The sequence below is a fragment of the Mya arenaria genome, chromosome 4, assembly GCF_026914265.1.
Source record: "Mya arenaria isolate MELC-2E11 chromosome 4, ASM2691426v1".
Classification (NCBI taxonomy): Eukaryota; Metazoa; Mollusca; class Bivalvia; order Myida; family Myidae; genus Mya; species Mya arenaria.
The window spans coordinates 50,373,682-50,399,124 of record NC_069125.1 but is presented as its reverse complement, the minus strand read 5'-3'; the positions used below and the strand labels follow the sequence as shown (position 1 = coordinate 50,399,124).

Here is a 25,443-nt window from a genome sequence, read left to right as displayed (position 1 = left end):
CCATTGTGTTGATCCCCGTACCTGCTTTCTCAGACCACTTAGGATGTCTGCGACAACGAAGGCGCTGTCATCTCTCTTGTGTGACTGTGTTCACCAGCGATTTTAGTAGAAAGATCATTCTTCGTGTTGATTTTCGCATCGCATATTTGGTTGACATAATTCCAATAGCGATTCTGCCGTTTTCTGGATTTCAGGCTGTACATGTAGCCATTTAGAACTACAGTCTGGCGTCCTCTGCTATTCTCTGTGAACCATATACAAATCATTTCAATGTTAAATAATAGTCGCTACGAATATATTGTACTTCGTCGTTTCAAATATGCACTTACAGTAAATTTGGACAGTTTTCGAGTATATAAGAACATAGAGTGTTAAATTTAGTGTTCATATTCACAATTTCAGGATGTATTTGATCAAGGTACAACAATCACAAATTATTATATAGATTGCATTGAAATACATGTAGAAAATACTTTTTGTCTTTAATTTGGCCTAGTTCACATAGTCTGCATATTCTCTGATCTAATTGTTCTCCAAAAAAACGACCTGTTTCTACCCCACGGGTGCGAAACAGTGGCTCCAGCTCTTTTAGAAGCTGTATATAAAAAAAGAGCCAATGACACTGCCGAGCTAGAGCAAAAGAACGGACATCATTATAAAACGTAAGCATAACTCGTTATTTTATCTAATATCACAATTATGAGGGCTTATTTGGGAAATCGGAGAATGCAGTGCCATATAAATATGTTTAATCTTCACATCTTTATTAATACGATAACATAAAGAAAAAAAACACATTATACGTATCCTTGCCCAATTTTGAATATAGAAATGAATGAAAAAACATATATCTAACAGATGAAAATAGATTCCAGTTTTTGCATAAAATTGGCTCATTCCAAGACAAAAAAATAAATAAAAAAAGTCAAAACCTTCAATCTGTGAGAGTGCACCTTTAAGGATATAAACTCAGCTTTAAATACAGAGGTACATCTCTATGTTGTCGTTTAAAAATTGAAGTGCACCTCTGTTTTTAGAACTGCACTCCTTAATAATGATAATAAGAGAGAGCAGTACCTTTTGATTAAGGTTACGCTTGCGAACTGACATTTACTCAATATTACATTAATAAACGAGAGATAAACACGAATTGTGAAAATTTCGGTGGTACTAAGAGGTGGCAAAAATGTGTATGGGAATATCACAACACCTACCTGTGAGGAATTATTACAAATATGTCACATGTATGACATGTATATGGGGGACTTCCATGGATGGAATTCCATCATTCAGTCGGCCTCTTATTGTTGGAGTTGATCACGGTCGATCAGAAGTGCTTTAAAGTGTCTTTGCATGTCTGTATATGCCCATACAATATATAGTAGCCTCTGGTATGACAATTTGTCTAACGCTTTGGACAAATTAAGTAATATATTGTTATACTGTTCTTGGTTACCTATATTTTTAGGAAGGTCGTTAATGGTAAGAATGAGTTGCGATGCACATGAACTTATTTACGAAACCGATTTCTAAGCATTTGTAAGTACAAGTATGATGTTAAAGCTTAGATGTTTCAAGTCAAGTCGTGATAATGTGTTCAAAAAGTTACATGAGACTATTGTCAGAGACATGTGCCTGTAGTTTGCTGGGTTTTATTACCCTTCTTGAATATTGGCAGGTCTTAGTCACTTGGAATAATAACATAATCTACTGATTCTTCGAAAACAAAATACTGGGGATAGTTCAGGAACGTTGTTTTAATATTCTAGTCTGGCGCTTGTCTGGATCAGCGACTTTATGAGGTTTGAGATCTTGAAGGAGCTTTTCAACGCAAGAATGTGACATATTGATGTGTGGCATAGTTGGGTGGGGACTTTGACCGTAATAGTGCAATAATGAGGTACACTTTATATATATTTGCTTTTGTTTCCTCATACGAAATTATATCTCACGACTTACATGGTGCAACCCCAATACTGATACATTTCATACTCTTGGTGAAATTCCAGAATTATTTAGAGGAAAATAGGTTATATTCTCTGTGTGTGGGTCTACAGGGTCATTTGTGAAAAGCTATTTTCCATTTTCTGATGAAATTCAATATCTGACTGTTTTAATCCTGTGTTTTCTTGAAACTCTTTTTCATCCGGCAGCTAACTTTCTTGACCTCCTTGTTAACCCATCAGTGACTGAATCTTGTTGGGCTCGTCTTGTATGATACAGAATAGCAGTTAATGGGCTTGACAACTGTTCAACATATTCAGGATATCACTATTGAGCTGAACTAAAATCATGTTGAAATTTAAGTGACTTCTTTTTTTAATTAATCCATTGCACAAGTGGATTGTCTTTTTATTAGTCAATAGTAATTCTTTGCATTTATGAAATTCTAGTTTGGAAAATTGGGCAAAAGCAAAGTTTTTCTATATTTTATTTTTTTATCACAGATAAATAATGATGAAAAGATAATGGGCGATAAGGAGTAAAGATAACTAAAACATAACAGTGTATACAAAACAGAAAAACAGAATTGCACTTTTTCATTCAAAGTAGGAAAATTAATACATAAGGTGCACAAACGTTTGGATGTGTTGCCTGTTTGGAGGGCCAATGAAGTAATGGTCGCCATTACCTTGACCCAAATACCAGCTGGGCTCATTTACTGACCATGATCAATGTGCATATTGAGTTTAAAGACATAACAACAAGTCGTTAAGAAGTAACTAATTTGAAAACGGGTAGTTAAGCTCATCTGTTTTTCGCAGATAAAAAATCTGGGTACTTTGACAGTCTTGGTTTTGTCGTATTGTAAACTTTAACTTTTGCCATTACTCAATTTTTTTTAATGATATTCGAATGAAGCTTGGTACATATTGTAGCCAGAAACAATATGCACATGTATATGAAGACCCATAGCCCGTGCTTAAAAAAGTCATATAATGCCCCTTATTCAACAGAACCAGACGAGCGTTGGTGATAGCTCCGTGACTCTCTTGTTCTTGCTCTATGGGAAAAATCATGTGTGGAAATAAAAACCATTCTGTGTTATTTCTTTAAAGAAGGCTCCAGTATTGGGAAGTAATAAATAACAGCTGCATTTTAGCAATTAGACGAATGCAGTTGAAGAAATGAATCATATCACTTATACAACAGTACATTTTAATATCTTAAATGACTCTAAACAATTTGAATGGCTAATATAATATTATATACATTTAATACAATAAACATGAACAGGCAGTGATTCATTTTTATGCTAATCCAATGTTATATACCCGTCTTTTTTCAAAAAGATCTATTATTCCTATACATTAGCATCAGACAAAATTGTTTTTGAATAAAATGTCAACAAAGCTATGCTTTGAACTCTCAAGATCCATGGTTATAAATAATTATTGTGAAAATATTGTGGGATGCCCTAAAGCACATTTAAAATAAATCACTGCATGTGGTGACTCAAAAATGAAACGAAAAAAAGTTCTTATAATAGGAATATAACTTAACTAATAATGTTCAAGGTTTACAGACTACACAAACCATTAATACGAGTCCCGTCTTTGAATATAACTATTACACCATGAAGAAAAGGCATGAAATAATTATAACTATATTAAATACAGACACACATTATATGCTAAGAATATATTGTGAAGCTGAATTAAATATGACTTGCTTGTAATCATAGCCGCTGCCCACAACCGTACCATCCCTACATAAAAGTTGCACAACTATTTATGTTCACTGTATATCACTATATTTGTATCACAATCACTTTGATTTTTCAGGAAAACATTATGTTAATTTAACACGCCGCTCATCTGGAGTCAGGAAACTTTAACGACCTCTCTGCACACCGGACATGTTGCGTTGTCCTGAAAGTTAAAGCCAGTAACGTAAAGTGGTATAGAAGAAAATCTCTAAAGCAAAACAGAGATCAAATAATAATACCAGGATAACGAATCACGTGACTTTAAAGGAGTTATCACGTGGGTCACCACGGGTCACAACCGATGTAAACCAACAAGAAGGTGACGTTTATTTCTAAATGACTTTTTTAGCAGAAAAACAACAACATGAAAACATTTCTAAGCCTATAAAAGACTATGCTATTTTCTGCTTCTACATAAGTGAACTATTTTAGACTTGCTTGTATTTAAATGACGCAATCCTTGGCCAAAGTTTCGACTTGACGGAAGTTTGTAGAACGATGCAAAGCTGAAGTTTTGGCCAAGGATTGTACTTCTTTAAAGCATATTATTTAAAAATCAATGGAACAGTAGTTTTTGTTTGTGAGATACTATTAGAAATTGCTCGTGCGATTGTTTAAAATATAGCAACTACATTGTATAAGGCATTAAAATGTCTACTTTATGTCATCAATGTTGTGTACCTTGACATGTATGAAGTCACGCAACGGTATGATTGCATTTTAATTAGGACAATACATTTTGATATAATTATGTTTTAAGGCAAATTTGATGGCTCAAAAATGTGTCCATACAATAAGCAGACATGACACGCCTCAATTCGACGAAAACCATTAGTTCAACAAAGGCAATCAGAATGTTTAGGCAAATTAAACCAATTATTGATGGACGTACACATTTGTGTAAAAATTCCAAATGCATGGCCAATCTTAACTCCCGATAAGCAAAAATCAAGTAATTTAGACCAATAACCAAATGTGACCATGACCTTTCACAATTGACATAATGCTTTACATGCTATATACTAGCTCTTTATGTTTAACATTATGCCAAAAATATTAAAATTCCAAAAAGTATATCCAAGTTACAGGCATGAAAAGCCAAATTACAATGAATTTTGATCAATGACCCTTGAATGTGACCTTCGACCTACTGGCATGGGTCTTGATCGCGACACGTCCCCTCCTCAGAGTGAACATTTGTGCAAAATAATCTTTAAAGTATCCCTTATCAGGACTACACAACGTACAAGCAAAAATACAAGGAATTTTGGTCAAAGGCATTTGAGTATGACTTTGACCTAAAAACAAGGGTATTGCACGCGAAACACCGTCTTTTTATTGTTATCTTTTTGTTCTAATTTATTTAAAAAAATAATCATGGCCAAGTTACAATCCAGATACAATTTTTAGACAAACATTTTTCACAAGAATATCCGACTGCCAAACATCATTCCCTTATCTAGTAACCTATGCCTTTCTTCCGAAAAACATGTTATCTATGGTATTGTTTTATTAAAATCGAGTATACGTATCAAAAACCCATACTATCTTGAAAGTAGTAGAGAATCTAGGAATTAACCCGAACATTATTATTTGGAGTATGCAGCTAATGTATATGTATTAAGAATAATGCAAATCATATTGAGTTTAAAACCTCTTTCTGTTTATTTTTCGCTTTTTGTTTAACTTTTCCACAAAGTAATGCACCAGTCAATTGTAACCACGGCTCCCCCAGGTCCGGGGAATAGCGGGGACTTTGACTTTCGGTCCATGCAACCCCGGCTAAAATTCTTGTTAGGCCCATTTCCAGCTCTATTTTGCGCGAAGACAAAACCACCGCAATCACCCGGCACTGCGGAGCCACCTGAAAGGTAAAAACACGGCCCATTTCCCCGACTATCCCCGCAGACCTGGGGGCCGTGGTTACAACTGACTGGTGAATATTTTAGTAAGTCCTGAAAATGATGCCTAAACAATGACTCTGTATTTTAAAGTACACTGTTCTATTTCATTTCACCAGTGCAATTAAGGATGTTCTGGTTCTTCTGTAATTGTCATAAATGTGTATTTTCTCGGTATTAACTAATGCCATCATCATAAAAATGTCTTATAAATCCTTCAAACGCAGTCAGTATTTTTATCTGAAGATCTTTGGTATTTTTCTTATAAAAAGGGCTAAACTTTTGGGTTTACCTGCTTGATAAAAGTTGAATAAACGAACAAAAAGTGAAAACATATCAGAAGTGAACCTACTTTTAACCATGGGTCAATACAGGAGTCATGGAATATATGGAGACAGGGCAATCTTTTCTGTGTATCTCCAGTCTTGTATTCCTCCATACACACGCTGCAGTCCGCGGTATCTCCGTCTCTCTGTGTGTACCTCTCGGTCGGAAGTGTGGAGCACTCCTCTATGGTTAGGCCTCTACTAACATTACCCAGGCGCGCTCCCAGTTCTAACAGAGACTGTTTGTACAAACTTTATTAGAAACATTCATTATAAGGATTACATTCAAAATGGATATTTTGCAGTTTTCTGGCTTTAGATCTACTCCCTATTCTTTGATTAAGATCCCAGTAGATAATAATGGTCTGAATTTAACACAAACCTGAAGTGGTATTGATGAACCAATAATTGCATACCAAAGAAGCTTATAAGAAAATACAAGATACAAGAATCTTTATTTCAAGTCGGGTATATGATAACAAGAAACATTCGCTCAATGAGCAATTTTCCGACATGAATAACAAACATACATAACATATCAAAACATAACAATGAGCTTGTGGCCTGGAAATAAAGCATAATTATAGTCTTAAATAGGTAAAAATATTGAAGCAAGTATTTACAAAAGCTGATTTTCGTAAATTGCGGTGTTACCACTAAAACATTTATAAGCTCTGTTTTGAATATCTTTTCTAGTTTTTCAGCGTTGGTCTTGCTACAAAAAAAATGCTTAATCTTTGAAGAAATCTGGGCATCAAAATTTAATAAACTCATTAATCAACCTCATCGCCTAAAAGTTTAACTTGCTCTTCACAAACAGTGTGATTAAGTATAACAAAATTATTCAATTGTTTTATTTCTTAAACAGACTTGAGCCAACTGAAATTGCTTGAAATTTGTCAGGGCTAGCATGCATTTGATTGTTAGAAAACCAGTTAAAAACATATTACTCTCTTCTTCAAGAGTGGTCTTAGCAACATCATGACTTTAATCAACCACATAAAGAGTATTGTCATCTGCATACTTATAAAAAGCTGCATTTTTTATCAAGTAAAAGATGTCATTGAGCAGATGTTGAAGACGGAAGGCCTAACTTTATTGCAGAACTGTTAAATAATGTGTGACTGTAAAAATGCAGAATTCAAAATCAGAAAACAGTATTCTCAACTTACATATTATTATTACTTTTTAAAAACTGAAGTAATTTATATGATTCTCTCTATAAATGGATAAGCTATATCTTACCTCATAACTATTTCCTATATTATTCAAGCCAGGGACGTCAAACATTGCAGGAACCCTGACAAAGTTCCCTCTTCTGCCCATCTGTAGGAAGTAGCAGTACATATAAACATAACAATAATTAAGCCACAATAGTGATCCTTTCCACCCATCTAGGTCCTAATTACAACAAGTTTCCTACAATGATGCTATTGTTTCAATTAATTTAACAACAAACAAGGTATCAAAAGAACCATATAGGAACACTTGATTACCCAGTCAAATATTATGAACATGTGTTGTTTTGTCATAGTAGTATTAGTAATTTAGTGTATTAGTCTGTCACTTACAAATACTATGATGGTTAAGTGTTTATTTCATTTATTGCCACATCAGAGGTGACACGTAAAGTGAGTTTGGTTTTAGTATTTTGCGTCTGCAACAAAAGATGGTAGCATGAATATAAAACACGGTGTTTTATCATCTCCATGTAACTGATTACACCATGAAAACCCAACCCCATGCCTGTTGTGTACCTGCCATAGTCTCCTATGGTGGTTCTGGAACTCCAGCTGTGCCTCATTAAGGTCTCGGAGCTGAGATTGGTGATGATGCTGTAACTGCTGTTGGCGGGCGGCCACTGCCTGGAAATGAAATGTAAGATTAGCATACTAGTCATCAGAACTACCATATTTTTAAGTATTGAGTAGGAAACTATAAATTTATTCAATTTAACAAGAGTTTGATTTTCATAATTTTTCGCGAACCGGTCAGGGCGAAAATTCTAAACCTGGCAAAAATATCCATTTTAAAATTTTTGTCACTTAGGAAATATTGCAACACTAATTTTGAAACTCTAGAAATTTGGCAAATTTATTTTTTGGGGAATCGAATTAAAAGCAGTGAACTATTTTTTTGTACATAAGCTTGCCATATACTAAGTTTAATCACTCCGCATCATTCTTAACTGAATTAATGAAGTATAATGGCATGGCCGAAAATTTGAGTAACACAATGGAAAGTCTACACTCTTAGTTCCATTATAATAAGTCATTCCCTAACTCCTGTTATTTAATAAAAAAAAACATTTTTTTTTTTTTTTTTTTAAGTCAATGATATTTACCCTGAACCAAAAAGCAATCCAAAGGTAAATTTTACACAATCTTCGAATGTTGATAACTTTAAATTTATTTAAAACTCCAGTTACTAACTAGAGCCCAATTGTTATTCCATAGTACGTCTTGAAATGAGCCTTCTATGTGCTTCACCTCACCATTTTCCTATTTAAGTAACAGTGACCTTGACCCTACTAACCCCAATAGCAATCAATCCGAACAAAGATCTTTACATGGACATCCTTAATTGTTTCATCGCTACATGTATATTTAAAGATATTATTAAATTGAGTTAATGAGCATAACCCTTTCATTTCATTTTAAGCACCAGCCATCAAGACTCAACTGTCCCCAAAAGTAATCCAGCCCAATATACATCTATGATCTTCATTTGATATACCCTGTACTTAAGCTTCATCACTGTAGGTTATTTTTACATTGAGTGAAAAAAAATTATTTTTACTGTTACATCAAGTCTGACCTTGCCTCTCCTAGCCCCACACTCCTGCACAAGGTACCTCTTTAAATAAACCTCATACACAAGTCTCATCACTATACAAACACAACAGACTGCATCACTATAGATACACAAAATCTAACAAGAGCGTTTGAGAGGAAAACATTTTTCTATTTCTAGTAGCAAGTACCTTCACTCCATTGACCTCAAATACAATACCAAGCTATATCTACACATTAGCTTGCTGTAAACCAAGTTTCAACATTGTAATTCATTTCTTACTTAAGCTATTGAGCATAAATCATTTTCCTATTGTAGGTTATACTGACCTTGAACCCACCAATTCCGAAAGCAGTCATCAGCTACATTCACACCAAGTTTAATCATTACTTAACAAAGATAAACAAACTAAAGTTATTGAGCAGAAACCTGCACTCCCGAACATGCTCCCGCCCTCGAATCAATGCCAAACCTCATTTAATAACCAGGACCTTTCTGTTAAAGAAACCTGGTTCAACATGAAATGTTTCAGGAGTAAAAGTATCAATGACATCATTTGTTTCATTAATGTTAAAGCATCTTACAAGAATAAAACTCATAAAAGCAATCACAAACGTAGTTTTCCAGTATCAGAGAAATATGAATGTAGTTAAAAGGATAGATATTTATACATTCAATTGCAGGAGTGTAAATATTCAGGAATAATAAAAAAACAGACAAACTGTGACACATGAAAGAATTCTTAATGTAAAATGTAGGGATGTCGCATGCATGTTTTCAGATGTCGTATGCGGCCGCAGCAGCACCATTTTAGTAATATGTGATTATTTTTTTATATTGAGATACAAATACACAAACCTGTTGTATTTCCTGGCGAGTTCTTCTCCTTTCCTGTTGCATTTGATGATAATCCTGCAGAATACCTGTACATAAAGTTCAAATTTGAAAGTACACAAAATAATTATGCTATGTTTTGTTAGTCTCTGTAAGGTATAATTGGCAGTTATGAATAATTCAATGCAATTAAATTTAGCAATTTCCTGGGCAGATTAACATTTCATTGACATTTACATACTTAAATGAAATAATACCCATTACCTGCAGATTGTGGAGCAACTGGGGGAACCATAGTAGGCCCAGCCCAACCCCCTCTGTTCCCGGCCCCATCCCTTGCATCCTCCTCCCTCTGTAGAGAAAGGGCCAACTCTTGGTCAATAGTCTCCTGATTTGTCCTCTCTTCACCTTGACCTCTGGTCATTCCTTGAGATCTGTGACCCCTATTTTGATGCAAAACACCTCTCCGTCCTCTGTTTCTAACATGTTGGCCACCCCTTTTCGCTATTTCTCCCTGGGTTAATGATTCTTGCACTGTAAGGGCAAACATTCTGTCTTGCTGCTCTTGCTCTTCCCTTTCAGCTTGTATTAATTCCTCCAAATGCAGGCGATCTTGCTCTTCCCTCTCAGTTCTTAGCATTTCCTCCAAATGCAGGCGATCTTGCTCTACCTGTCTCTGTCTTTCTTGGTTTAACTCTTCCTGTTAATAAGAATGCTGATAAGCATACATGTACATAACTATCATAAGTCAGTGATATTTTTTGGTGTAATTAACTGCCTTCTAAAGGGATTTTCCCTTGCGAAAAACTGTCCATTTTTCCCCAAATTTTATAAAAAAATTCCAATTTGATAAATGCAGATTACGTTGATGAATAAAAAAGCAATGAATTTCTTAAAATAAATACAATCTTGACAAGACTGACCCTTTAACAGCATAATGTAAGCAAAAAAGTTAAAACATGAATATTTGCCATTATATTAGCAATATTGGCCTGTTTTTATATTTTTACCAAAGTCAACTTTTTTCTCACCTTGCAAGGCACAGGCGGTAAAAATAATTAAAAAAAATCACTGTATGTTGGTATAAAGTTGATTTAATAACAAGAAGAATGAAAATGTTCTGAACTTTTCAGTTATACTAAATCTGGCGAAAGGAATATTTTGCAATAGTGTGACAATTTTTCTCTATCATACTTTATAAATTTATGGATATTATATCAATCAAATATAAGAAAAATAAAATGTGCAAAACTGAATACAATTTAAAAAAAACTTTTTTTTTTCCATTTCTAACTAAAACTCTACGAACTGAATATGTTGCCTGCTTGAAGCATACTCTTATTTACAATTTGGCAATTCAAGGGCTATTACTCTGACTCTGGATTGAATAATGCAATCTAGCCATCTTTCAAACTTGACAGACATATTTTACCCATAACCATTCTAAAACAAGAGCTGTCACAGTATGTGACGAATGCCCCCGATTGTGACATTGACCTATGAACAAGGTCAGTACATGAAAAGTTGATCTTGCCTTTACATGTCAAATACATATGGGAAGTTATTTTAAATTGCCTCTAAACATAAAAAAATACAACCCATAGTTGACAACCGACTCTGTTATGTCCTTATATATGCAGCATTCCATTGTAAATAAACACTCAAGTGTGACCTTGACCTTAGAGATAGGGACATGGGTCTGTCATGCGACACGTCGTCTTGGTATGTGGAACACATGTGGCAAGTTATTTTAAAATCTGTCCATTCAAGGGAAAGTTACAGCCCGGACACAACAACCTATACTCTATGTCCTTATATGCAGCACTCTGTTGTGAATAAACACTAAGTGTGACCTTGACCTTTGAGATAGGGACACGGGTCTTGCACGCGACACGTCATCTTGGTATGTGGAACACATGTGGCAAGTTATTTTAAAATCTGTCCATACAAGGGAAAGTTACAGCCCAGACACGACAACCTATACTCTATGTCCTTATATGCAGCACTCCATTGTGAATAAACACTAAGTGTGACCTTGACCTTAGAGGTAGGGACACGGGTCGTGCATGCGACAAATTGTCTTGGTATGTGGAACACATGTGGCAAGTTATTTTAAAATCTGTCCATACATGGGAAAGTTACAGCCCGGACACGACAACCTATACTCTATGTCCTATATGCAGCACTCAATTGTGAATAAAGACTAAGTGTGACCTTGACCTTTGAGGTAGGGACAAGGGTCTTGCACGCGACACATCGTCTTGGTATGTGGAACACATGTGGCAAGTTATTTTAAAATCTGTCCATACAAGGGAAAGTTACAGCCCGGACACGACAACCTATACTCTATGTCCTATATGCAGCACTCCATTGTGAATAAAGACTAAGTGTGACCTTGACCTTTGAGGTAGCGGCACGGGTCTTGCACGTGACACGTCGTCTTGGTATGTGGAACACATGTGGCAAGTTATTTTAAAATCTGTCCATACATGGGAAAGTAACAGCCCGGACAGGACAACCTATACTCTATGTCCTATATGCAGGACTCCATTGCGAATAAAGACTAAGTGTGACCTTGACCTTTGAGGTAGGGGCACGGGTCTTGCACGTGACACGTCGTCTTGGTATGTGGAACACATATGGCAAGTTATTTTAAAATCTGTTCATACATGGGAAAGTTACAGCCCGGACACAACAACCTATACTCTATGTCCTATATGCAGCACTCCATTGTGAATAAAGACTAAGTGTGAGCTTGACCTTACAGGTAGGGGCACGGGTCTTGCACGCGACACGTCGTCTTGGTATGTGGAACACATGTGGCAAGTTATTTTAAAATCTGTCTATACATGGGAAAGTTACAGCCCGGACACGACAACCTATACTCTATGTCATATAAATGCAGCACTCCATTGTGAATAAAGACTAAGTGTGACCTTGACCGTTGAGGTAGGGGCACGGGTCTTGCACGTGACACGTCGTCTTGGTAAATGGAACACATGTGGCAAGTTATTTTAAAATCTGTCCATACAAAGGAAAGTTACAGCACGGACACGAGTTATTGAGCCGGACACACGGACGGAAGGACGGACGGACGGACGGTGCGATTTTAATATGCCCACCTTCGGGGGCATAAAAATGGTAAAGACCCAATGAGAAAGTTAGATATCGGAAAGGAATGTGTGACACCGCAGTCAATATGGAAAATCTTGTGGACGATTAACAATTGCAATGGCACACATCATGATCATGCTTTTTATTTCACATTTGCAAAGTTTCATTGCATGTACACTTACTCCTAGCAAACAAGAATTTGTTACCTGCATTAATCTAGCAATTTGTTCGTCATGTTCACTGTTGTTTGTTCGAGGTACATTATGTTCAGCTGTTTTCATGGTCCAATGTGGCTGCTTGGACATTGTGGATGTGGAGGCAGCAGCCTGGCTTTGGCTTGTTTGCACTAGTTGGGGAAAGGTTGGTGCGGAGGCTGGAGCCTGGCCTCGGATTGTTTGCACTGGTTGAGGCATGGGTGGTGTGGAGGCTGCAGCCTGACCTCGGCTTGTTTGCCCTGGTTGGGGCATGGGTGGTGTGGAGGCTGGAGCCTGGCACCGGCTTGTTTGCACTGGTTGGGGCATGGGTGGTGAGAAGGCTGAAGCATGACCTTGGCTTGTTTGCACTGGTTGGGGCATGGGTGGTGAGAAGGCTGAAGCATGACCTTGGCTTGTTTGCCCTGGTTGGGACACTGTGAAAACAGAACGGCAATCAAGAATTCAATATTTTATACAAAATTATCTCAAGTACAATGGGAAAATTTGTTTTGCATGCAAGTAAACAATATGAATCTGAATGTGTAATCACATACTTTAGTTATTAACTTATTATTTTTCTGAATATAAACCTCAAGCAAAATATAAGCAAGCACTTTACATCACATCTAAAGAACTCTATAAAATGCATCTAGAAAAACTAGGTCATACCCGTATGCTGCTGCTGCTGATGTTGGCCATAGGGTGGAAAAGCGCTGTTGAAAGGATCATCCATATCCATTGGAGATTCTGTTCTGTGGGTATTTTCATTCCCTGTTGCTGTCCAGAAATCTTCAGTATTGCATTGTGCCATTGCTAGCATGGTCTAGACAGAAAATGATGTTATGGTTAATCATGATATCTATAAAAAGTTCTAAAAAATGGACATATCACACTCTTTTTGCACAATTCCATAAGACAAATCACATTTGTATAGCACAATGCAATAAGACATATCCCACTCATTTGCACAACGCCATAAGACATATCCCACTCATAAGCACAATGCCAAAAGACATATCACACTCATTAGAACAATGTCATAAGACTTAACACACTCATACGAACAATGCCATAAGACATAACACACTCATACGCACAATGCCATAAGACATAACACACTCATTAGCACAATGCCATAAGACATAACACACTCATTAGCACAATGCCATAAGACATATCATACTTGTGAGCACAATGACACTTGTAAGCATAATGCCATGCAAGAATGTTATCTAATGCTGCTTGGTGAACATGTGTGTTACAAGTATTAACAGCATGGTACATTGGGTGCCATGGTTTATATTGCCGTTTTAACATTGACAGCCTTATTGTTATATATATCAACTTGACCTTCATATGTTACATATTGTATATAAGCGTTTCCAATTGAAAAACAAATCATTTCCGTACCTGGGTAAAAAGGTATGATGATGTTAAGATATTTCAACCTACATCACATGTTTACACCATTACAGTATTGAAACATTTATTACATTATGAGTTATAAGAACAGATTTTAAACATTCATGAATGATTTATTTAACTAAACATCAAATCTGGTCTTTTTATAGTACTAAGTAGTCTTCCAGAAGGCAAGTAGCTCTTGGACACTTTTTAAGCTTTCTTTCAAGATATTCTCCTTGTTTTTGAATGTATCTTTTTTAAATATAACTTTCAGCTCTCTCTCTCTCTGTTAGAATAATGCAAAACTAAGTGAAATTAAATATCTTGAGTTGATGTACTTTGGCTTCTATTAAGGTTATCAAAATGAGCCAAATATTGGTTTGATAACAGTAGTTCTCGGACACTTCCTTAAAGGAACTGTACTTCGTATGATAAACAGCGAAAAAAAAAGAAATTTGTCAAAAACTGACATAAACTTGGTATCAATGTGTACAATGCCTTGGAACTTACTAACTGAAGTACATCATTGCTTGCAATTTAATTATTTTTTGCAGTTTTTTCTTATTTTTCCATTAAAAATATTACTAGGTATGTCTACCTAGTAGAATTCATTCCTTATGCATGATTGGCTAGTCGATGTTATCACGTGATATGACCATGTTAGGTATATAGCTTAAATATTCCAACTATTAAGAGTAAGCCTTCATAGCACAGTGGATACAGCACTGGACTACAATTTTGTCGACACCTGTTCAAACCTGGTCTCTGATTTTTTTTTCACATTTTGGTATGTTTTTTTACAATTATGATATCAAAGAGTAAAACATTTTATTAAAAAATTGTCTTGAGATTGGTTACAGAAATAAAACTTTTTTTGGTGCCAATCTGGTGTACAGTCCCTTTAAGTTAACAACAACACCAGGAATGCTCTCCTGAAGCAAGTTTGTTTCATATAATCTATGCGAAACTTATAATCAAACCAGTATTCTTTTGTCATTAAAATAACATTGTTTAAAGGAGCATACAAATATATACACGTCATAACATGACGTTCATAATGGTCGACCTTCATTTTACGGTTATTCAGAAAAAAATTATGGTTGTGTGGCCTTTCTTCATAAAGTTAAACTTGCCAAAATCATATTACATATATATGTAATCCTGTATCTTTTCCCTGACATTTTCTTATTTTAATACAATAATCATAATTCAAATTTACTTTCATTGTCATAGAACAACATCTATATAGCCTGACATACCTTGTATGTCGCATAGCCTGACAAACCTTGTATGTCGCATAGTCATGAAAAAAACTGTGAAATAAGCTTTTCCTGATAACAATGTAAAATGTCGATAAAAAGTCAGCTAAATTGTTTTACATGTCTTTAGTCTGTTTTTCCTGGTGTCATGTTTTTTTTTAATCCTTGCAGAAGTAATTTAAGATTTTGTAATAAACCTGAAACTTTTGCTATTTAACTTCAAATAAACCTTGTTTGATCAAAAAAAAAGTTACATGCTGGGACATTTTAAGCACCTGATTGAGCACCTGACCAGGTGCTTGGAATTTAATTTCCTAAATGAGGTGCAAATCATGACTGTCCGAGAACTACAGCAGTCCAAAAACAACTCGCCTACTGGTACTAGGATATTAGCTAACTAGTAATGGAAGGGTGCTGCACCCTGTCCTTTTTTGGAAGCACCCTTCTGCCCTCATGGAGACCAGTGTGTGTACCCTCCTGCCTCCATAGAATTAAATGCTAGGGATAAACAAAATTTTATTAGCTTAATTTATTATAAAACCTGTCTAAAACCCTAGGTCCTGTTCACCAAAAACATGTGCATCATTAACAAGTGCAGAAAATAATTAGTCCAAATTTTGTATCATTGAAACAATAATACACTATCAACCACACGTTTTTTGCATTGCCATTGCGTGAAAGATTGCGCTAACACAGTGGCGCGCATTATCACCTCGTTCATTGGCTGCTACCACATATGGCATCTGAAAACATGCACGCGTCATATTGCCACGATGCGGCTCACAGCAATATGCAGGTATTTTAACAGGTATTTTTGGTACACATATAGAACATTCTAAATTGTACCATGCTCACAGAATGGCTTTCACCCGATTGCAAGGGTAAACAATCTCATCCCCCCAATTGATAATTAGGTCACTGGAATATTGAGTGTTTGTTTAAGCATTTTTAATAAGTTAATTGATACTAAAATATACCTGCGAATGGCCTTTCACGCCTTTAGGAAGAGTTTGTACCAGTAGCTCTGTTATATTCTGGAGCTGTTGATAGTGGGGAAAATTATAGAAATGAACGTGGTGAACATCATTTCCCCACATATTACATTTTAATCTTTAAGTACATTAGAACATCGAACGGCATTTTTCAAAAATACTCAATGAAACTAGTAGAAACTTCATAAGTGGTGCTAGATAATCAAAATTATCGATCCCCTGAACACACACATGTTTTAAATGGTGTTCTGGATTTGTACTGTCAACCAGTATATTAAACAAAAGGAATACATATCACATACGTAATAGAATATTCTGAATCCCATTTTCTGTTTCAATTATTCGATTTAACTTGGTTAAGACTTTTATAGTAATAATATCCGTAATATGTACTGTTGACAGTGTAAAATAATCATAACAAATGTTAATATATTACCTGCGATTTCTGTATGAATACAGAAATTGCTTCGAATTCTGTAAATTATTTTTAATCTTAATTTCGTGTTTTAGTTTCCTTTTCGATCCCTCTTGCGCAATGTTTACAAAAGCGTCGACTGATCAAGATCAAAATGGTTTAGTCAAATCGTCCAAAGTGACTAGTGATACTAGAATGTTACTAGACCAATTCCTTCATTCTCTTTTCTCCAAAAAAAGGATTTTTACCAAAAAGTAACGTAGTAGGGTACCAGTCTAGGTGACACTGCTGCAAATTAATCCGCTTATTTACTTGCTATAATCTGATCAGGAATAGATTAGCCGCTAGTGTCGTTGATTATGTTATTGTCAATTATAATATGTTTCAGTTGATTGATCATTTTGAAGTGCATGATCTAAATGAATTTTCGGACCACTGTCCATTACATTTTACAATAAATCTAAACAATATGAAAAATGGCAATGAAAATTTTTCATGTGATAAAATTATGTGGGATGTTTCTAAAAAGGAACAATTTTTATCAAAACTAAATGATAATAAGCCTCATTTTAATAATATTGTTGAAAATTTATTAAACGATTGTGTGGATTTAAACACTTGTATCGATGATTTTTCAACCTTGATACATGATATATCATTTGCTGTACATGGTAAAACCATTCGTATTACAGGTAACAAAATTAGTTCACCACACAGAAAACAGTCGCCTTGGTTTGATAACACGTGTAAGCAACGTAAAAAGGATTTTTACAATTGTAAAAGGCTGTATACTGAAAATCCTACACCTGATAACAGATTATTATTTTTGAATGCTAGGGCTTTGTATTGTAAAGCCAAGCGTAAAGCTAAACATAGGTATTCATATATTGAAAAATGTACATTAGCTACACTTAGCAAGACAAATGCTAGATCCTTTTGGAAATATATCAATAAGTATAAAGGTAAAAAAAATACAAATTCTAATGACATAAGTATTGATGAATTTGTTAAGCATTTCAAAAATATGTCAAATACACCCCATCCCAGCAATTTCGATGTTAACGATTATCCTGATTCTGTGAATACTATTGAAATCAATGAATTGGATTGCGACTTCACTGTTGATGAGATATGTAAAATTATTTCAAGTCTGAAACGCAATAAGAGCTGCGACACATCTAATGTTGTTGCTGATTTTTTCATAGATTCCAAAGAATTTATTGCTCCATATTTGACCAAATTATTTAATTACATATTTCAGAAGGGTGTCTATCCAGAAGCGTGGAGTAAAGGGGCTATTGTCCCAATCTTTAAAAAAGGTGATCGTTCTGATCCGGCAAATTACAGAGGAATAACTTTAGTTAATATTACTGCTAAGATATTCTCATTAGTTCTTAGAAATAGAATTGATAAATGGTGTGAGAACAATAATGTATATAATGAATCACAGTTCGGATTTAGAAATAGTCATAGTACTTCTGATTGTATTTTTATCTTACATGCATTAATTCAGAATACTATTCTAAGCAAACATAAACTATATTGTGCATTTGTTGATTACGAAAAAGCTTTCGATACTGTTATCCATGATGCATTGTGGGTAAAATTAGTAGAATCGGGAGTTAGCTCCAAGATGATAAATATGATAAAATCTATATATAGAAGTGTTAAGGCTTGTATTAAGGATGCTAGTAATATGTCCTACTCTGATATGTTTGATATATCACTTGGTGTTAAACAAGGGGAGCCATTATCACCCCTTTTATTTATTTTGTTTATCAATGATGTTAAAGACTCTGTTGACTTTCACAATTTAACTGAGTCAGACATTGATACACTATCTATTTTTATGCTGTTGTTTGCGGATGATATCGCATTATTTACCACTGATCCTGTAAGTTTACAGCATCAGCTAAATTCTCTGTACATGTATTCATGTAACTGGGGTTTAAAAATCAACATTAAAAAAAACTAAAATATGTGTGTTTGAAAGCAGGAAAAGCCAGTGTAATTTTAGATGGACAATTAATGACGAAATTGTTGAAGTGGTGGATAACTTTTGTTACTTAGGTATTAACTTTTCTTATACTGGGAATATGAATAATGCTGTAAAAATGCTGAATGAACAGGCTTTAAAGGCATACAACCATCTACTATCGGTCTTTAGTAGATTAACACTAGATATTAAAACTAAACTATCGTTGTTTGATGCTCTAATTGTACCAATTATTTTATATGGATCGGAGATTTGGGGAGCATATGATCATAGCGAGCTAGATAAACTCCATTTAAAGTTCTGCAAACATATTCTTGGTGTTAAACAACAGACATCTAATGCCGCCGTTTTAGGCGAGATAGGACGGTTTCCATTGTCAGTTATATGTAAAGAAAGGGCATTAAAATATTGGATAAAAATTAATATGAATCCGAATTCATTAATGCACCATGTGTTAACAAAACAATCCAATATTTATCATTATAATAACATACGTCCTGCTAGTAAAAAAATATGGCACTCAGCTATGTCTGAGTTGTTAAACAGAATGGGTTATGGTAACTTGTTAGTTGATTTTAATACAGATTACAATTATTCTCCTTTGTTAACCCAAAGAGTACGGGATCAATATATTCAAACGTGGTATGATAACTTAACATCCCAACCAAAAATGGAATACTATTGTAGATTTAAAAAAGAATTTTTATTTGAAGAATATTTAACGTGTGTCAAAAATGATAAACACCGAAAAGAATTATCAAGATTTAGACTGTCATCTCATTCACTGGAAATAGAGACTGGTCGATATACGAATATTAACAGAGACAACAGAAAATGTAAACTCTGTTCACATGACACTGTGGAGTCTGAATACCATTTTCTACTTTGTTGTACAGCCTATTCAGATCTTAGAAAAAAATATCATATTAAATTTAATTGGCCAAATATGGCTTAATTTAAATATTTGATGTCAGTAAAGAGGGACTTATTTTTACAAAACTTAGCTAAGTTTATATATAGTGCTATGAAATTAAGACAAGAAAAGCTAGAAGTTTAGCTGCTTCTAATGGTTATATTTTCGTATATATTATTAGGATATTGCTTTTGTGAATGTATATGTAATGTTATCACATAATTGCTTTATAAATCAATATACTTTTGTGTCTTGGCCATAATTAGACAGTTTGTAAATGGTCAAAGGCAAACATGCCGATTCGCCAATAAACTCTTGAAAAAATTCTAAAGTCATCAATCATCCCGCTCAGCGATTGAATATTAAATGCTTTGAATGGTCTCGCATACTCAGTCTCAGTTAAATGTAACAGCGTTCCTTCGTGTTTTTTTCCGGCGTTGATATTATTTCTCTAAGTGAAAGCGCTATGGGGTTTTTTTCAATGCGTGTTCCAGCTTAGAGACTTATGTAAATAAATTCCAAGGCTTGACCATCTTTAATAGTTGTTGTCAGTTTTACATTCACTGTTGTAATATGAATGACTACAAGATGCAAGCATCCACGGACCCAAGAGATATTCTGAGACCTTTTCTGGCAGATCGTATATACGGAGGGCTGTCAGACTTTTCAACCCCAAGACTTTTCAACCCCTTTGTCATTTGTGAAATCAAAGACTTTTCAACCCCTTTGTCATTTCAACCCCTAAAATTGCTAAGACTTTTCAACCCCACCTTAAACATAGACCTTTCAACCCCTAATGAACGAAGACTTTTCAACCCCTTAATATATCACCTTTTTAAGAAAATAACTACAACAGTAAACAATTTATTTTGAAATTTCTTTTAAAAATCAAGAATATATTAAGATTAAAAATATAACAGACAAAAAATATGTAATACATACAAAATATACATACTTGAAACACATAATAATACTATAATTCATTAAATATTTACATTGAAATAAATAATGCTCGACTGTCCATTTAGCTATTTAGTCACTTAGCCATAAATCCCTATCTCCCTGAGGAAATCCTCACACAATATATTATGTGCATGGTACTGCTCCATAAATTAATTGAAACAGCGTTTGTTTTTCTTTTAGTTTTTTAAACACTTTTTTTTAAACTTTTTGTCATCAATAAAAAAGACAATAAAATGAGTTGAACTTTAAATAAAAATCTTCCTAATATTTCAAAATATCTAGATTTAGCAGACAATGTTTAAGAAATACAAAAGTATACATTGAGTTCAAAGATGTTAAAAATGTATTATAGATTGAGTTCCAAATGCTTTCAAATTACATAAGTGTAACATAAGATTTTATTAACGTTTTTTTTATTTCTCAGTTTAAAAAAAAGTAAGGACATTCTATTATAAAGTGGTATATATGTAAAAAAAATGCTATCAGCATTGTATTGTCTTTTCATATATGCAATTTAAGAATGGAATGAAGGTCGCACATTCATTAATGGGCAACATGTGTGACATGGTCATACATTCCTAAGGGATTAGGGGGCTTCATATCACCTTTAATTTGAGGTTATAGAACAGAACAGAACAGAATGTTTATTTAACTTAAGCATATACAGCTCATCGTTATAAACACAAAAATAAATACACCTAATCAATTCACTATTGTTATAGTAACTTGAAAGTGACAGTTAATTAAGGTTCTAATATCATGGCCATCATTCCGAACAATGGGCAGCTTGATTCATTTTGTGTATGATTTTCAGGATTTAAAACCAAACAAAAAATATATTTTAGTTAATTATACCCACAAACTCTGAATTTTTAGATAATACGGTATCAAGAACTATAATCAAACTGTACTGAAATAGCAATATGGTACTACAAAAAAAGTTTGCACTGTTGACCTTTTTAAAAGCAATGAAAGTTCAAGTTCAGGTTTTTATTGGCATTCTACAGGCACAAAAAGGAGAAAGTTCCGTAAATTCTTCTTTGCATTCATTTTCTTTTGCAATTATTCAAATTTGTTATTTAAAGAACAAAATTATGGTAATAACTTTGTACATAATATATGTGAATTCGCTGAAATATGTAATATCCTTCAGAATAATACAACAATTGCATGTTCGGGGTAACCAAGCATCAAAATCTTACTTTACCGTACCATTGTTAATGTTCGGAATATTATTTTGAAAAACACTAACCATCAAGTGCTTAGTAAATCAAGGCAAAGCCTTTGTAAATTTCATCCAATACTTTGGAGAAAAGTGTAACAAATAAGCCAAACAAATCTTTAATTGTATTTCAATAACAATTGGTTAGGTTTGTTGCAAAAACAATGAAAAAGACAACACCTGGCTGACAAAAATAATAGGGGTTGAAAAGTCTTTGATATAGGGGTTGAAAAGTCTTCAATATGGCTATCAAAATATTTCAACTAGGGGTTGAAAAGTCTTTGATTTAGGGGTTGTAAAGTCCAAACAGATAGGGGTTGAAAAGCCTTTAAAATAGGGGTTGAAAAGTCTAAGGGTTGAAAAGTCTTCGTTTTGAGAAGGGGTTGAAAAGTCTTGGGGTTGAAAATTCCTGCTCCCTATACGGAGTAGGATCAGTATCAAGCCAGTACACTTCCTTGAGACACCCCAGATTGAATTTGTCAAGTATTGGAGATGGAACAGACCAGTACAACCTGCTGTTCTCGAGACGATGGTATCATCCTGTCCTGTATCCACTTCTGTATATTGTTCGTTACCGTAAAACGTGCACTTGTACAGTAGCCTCTGGCGTGGCAGTGTGTTGAATGCTTTAGAAAAATCAAGTAGCATCATATGTCAGACTGTTTATCGTAATCTATATTTTTAGCAATGTCGTTGATGATAAGAATTGGTTGTGATTCGCATGATCGTCTTGTGCGGAATCCATGTTCAAGAACATCTGTTTACAAGTAGAAAGTTCAAGAACATCTGTATGTTGTTGAAATCTAATGTTTCAAGATGGAACCTTTGATATGTTACCATGTTCTAGCAGTTTAACATGCCACTGAAGTCAGCGACACGGTTCTGTCGTCAAGTTCATGTTTTTTCTTGAACATTGACACTTCATTAGCGTTTGTTCGATCGCTTGGAATAATACTAGAATCTAATGATGCTTTGAAGGATAAGTTAAGTGAGTCTGTAGACGCGATGAGTTATGAGGCTTGATATCTTAATTGAGCTTTTCCCCAGCCAGCCTGTGTGTGTTATAGCCGGAGGCACACTTTGTCGCGGATGAAATTTAGCTTTTCGTGTGTGTGTGTTTTTTTTTTAAATACTGAGGGTCTACTGATTGCTTAGGTAATCCCATCTCACTTGACGATTTTAGGGATGCAACCCGAACACAATCGCATTCGTTACTTTCGGTGATCGAGACCCACGTCCCAACCTCAAAGTTAATGGTCACACTGAGAGTTAAATCCTGATATAGAATGTTATTAAAATGCACGTAGATAGAGAAGCCGTACATTGTCATGCACGGAGATATTTTAAAACTATTTTGCACACGTGTTAGATACATAAAGACGACGTGTCGCGTGCAGGACCCATGCGGCACACGCTTATAGTTTATGATAGCCCTTCCTGAATGTAGGCATAGTATCCACTGCATTATCTATTGAACTGGATGGTACTTAGGGGACATTTGTCACTTACTGTGACAACTCTTGTTTCATTGGTAACCACGTACGTGTTCTTGATATCAAAGCACCTGGCGTATAAGTGATATCAGTGCGATTGGCGTATCAGTACTATTGGTATATCAGTGCTACTGGGGTAACAGTGTTGCTGGAGTTTCATTGATATCAGTGGTTCTGGTGTATCAGTGCTACTGGCGTATGAGTGATATTAGTGCTGCTGGCATATAAGTGATATCAGTGCTACTGGCGCATCAGTGTTGCTGGCGTATAAGAGATATCAGTGCTACTGGTGTATCAGTGCTGCTGGCATATAAGTTATATCAGTGCTACTGGTGTATCAGTGCTGCTGGCATATAAGTTATATCAGTGCTACTGGTGTATCAGTGTTGCTGGTATATAAGTGATATCAGTGCTACTGGTGTATCGATGCTACTGGCACATCAGTGATATCAGTGCTACTGGCGTAACAGTGATATCAGTGCTACTGGCGTAACAGTGCTGCTGGTGTATCATTGCTGCTGGTGTGCCAGCGACATAAGAGCTGATGATGTATCGGTGATATCTGAGCTCATAGCGTTTAAGTAATATCAGTGCTGCTGGCATGTGTCATTGATATTGTATCATGTGTATAAGTGGTATCAGTGCTGGTCGTTTATTAGTGGCATCAATGCTGCTTGTGTATTAGTGGTATCAGTCATGCTCGTGTATTAGTGGAATCAGTGCTGCTTGTGTATAAGTGATATCAGTGCTGCTCGTGTATTAATGGTATCAATGCTGCTTGCGTATTAGTGATATCAGTGCTGCTTGTAATAAGTGATATTAATGCTGCTCGTGTATTAGTAGTATCAGTGATATCAGTGCTGCTTGTGTATCAGTGATATCAGTGCTGCATGTGTATCAGTGATGCTTGTGTATCAGTGATATCAGTGCTGCTTGTGTATTAGTGGTATCAGTGCTGCCTGTGTAGTAGTGGTATCAGTACTGCTTGTGTATCAGTGATATCAGTGCTGTTTGCGTATTAGTTGTATCAGTGCTGCTTGTGTATTAGTGTCATCAGTGCTGCTTGTGTAGTAGTGGTATCAAAGCTGCTCGTGTATTAGTGGTATCAGTGCTGCTTGTGTATAAGTGATATCAGTGCTACTCGTGTATTAGTGGTATCAGTGATGCTTGTGTATAAGTGATATAAGTGCTGCTTGTGTATAATGATATCAGTGCTACTCGTGTATCAGTGGTATCAGTGCTACTCGTGTAAAAGTGATATTAGTGCTGCTTGTGTATAAGTGATATAAGGGCTGCTTGTGAATCAGAATGTCAATGATGCTCGTGTATTAGTGATATCAGTGCTGCTTGTGTATTAGTGGTATCAGTGCTGCTTGTGTATTAGTGGTATCCGTGCTGTTTGTGTAATAGTGGTATCAATGCTGCTCGTGTATAAGTGGTATCAGTGCTTCTTGTGTATAATTGATATCAGTGCTGGCATATCAGTGATATCAGTGCTGCTCGTGTATCAGTGATATCAGTGCTGCCTGTGAATCAGTGATGTCAGTGAAGCTTGTGTATTAGTGGTATCAGTGCTGCTTGTGTATAAGTGATATCAGTGCTACTCGTGTATTAGTGGTATCAGTGTGGTCGTGTATAAGTTATATCAGTGCTGGCATATCAGTGATATCAGTTTCTTGCTGGCATATCAGTGATTTTTGGCATTCTAGCCTTTTAACATTGAAGATTAGGAGAAAAACCTTTTTGTTTTAAACATAGCTACTTCTACTATAACATGTATGTACATTTTATGTACTTGTAAAATTGTATAGATATAATTAAGCATTTTCTGAATATGTTTTATTATTCAAAACCATTGAGCTGTGCCTTTATATATGATTTATGAATAAATGATAAACATGAAAAAAGTTTCTTT

General features: G+C 35.1%; 1 protein-coding gene across 2 annotated transcripts; it reads right to left on the bottom strand.

The window, feature by feature from the left end:
* Positions 1-2,423: 2,423 nt before the first annotated feature.
* On the bottom strand, positions 2,424-17,076 carry LOC128229997 (E3 ubiquitin-protein ligase arkadia-A-like). 2 transcript variants are annotated; one of them, XM_052941966.1, is made up of 10 exons: positions 16,963-17,069; positions 16,512-16,574; positions 13,541-13,694; positions 12,884-13,305; positions 9,828-10,263; positions 9,588-9,652; positions 7,694-7,801; positions 7,182-7,262; positions 5,963-6,175; positions 2,424-3,872 (listed from the first exon to the last, which is right to left on the bottom strand). In XM_052941966.1, the coding sequence occupies exons 3-10, from the start codon at positions 13,689-13,691 to the stop codon at positions 3,825-3,827; spliced, it is 1,524 nt and encodes a 507-aa protein (XP_052797926.1). In that variant the 5' UTR covers positions 13,692-13,694; positions 16,512-16,574; positions 16,963-17,069; the 3' UTR covers positions 2,424-3,824. The 2 variants fall into 2 exon arrangements, with proteins under 2 accessions (XP_052797926.1, XP_052797925.1); XM_052941965.1 differs by lacking the exon at positions 16,512-16,574 and having other exon boundaries at positions 16,963-17,076.
* Between the last annotated feature and the right edge of the window lie 8,367 nt (positions 17,077-25,443).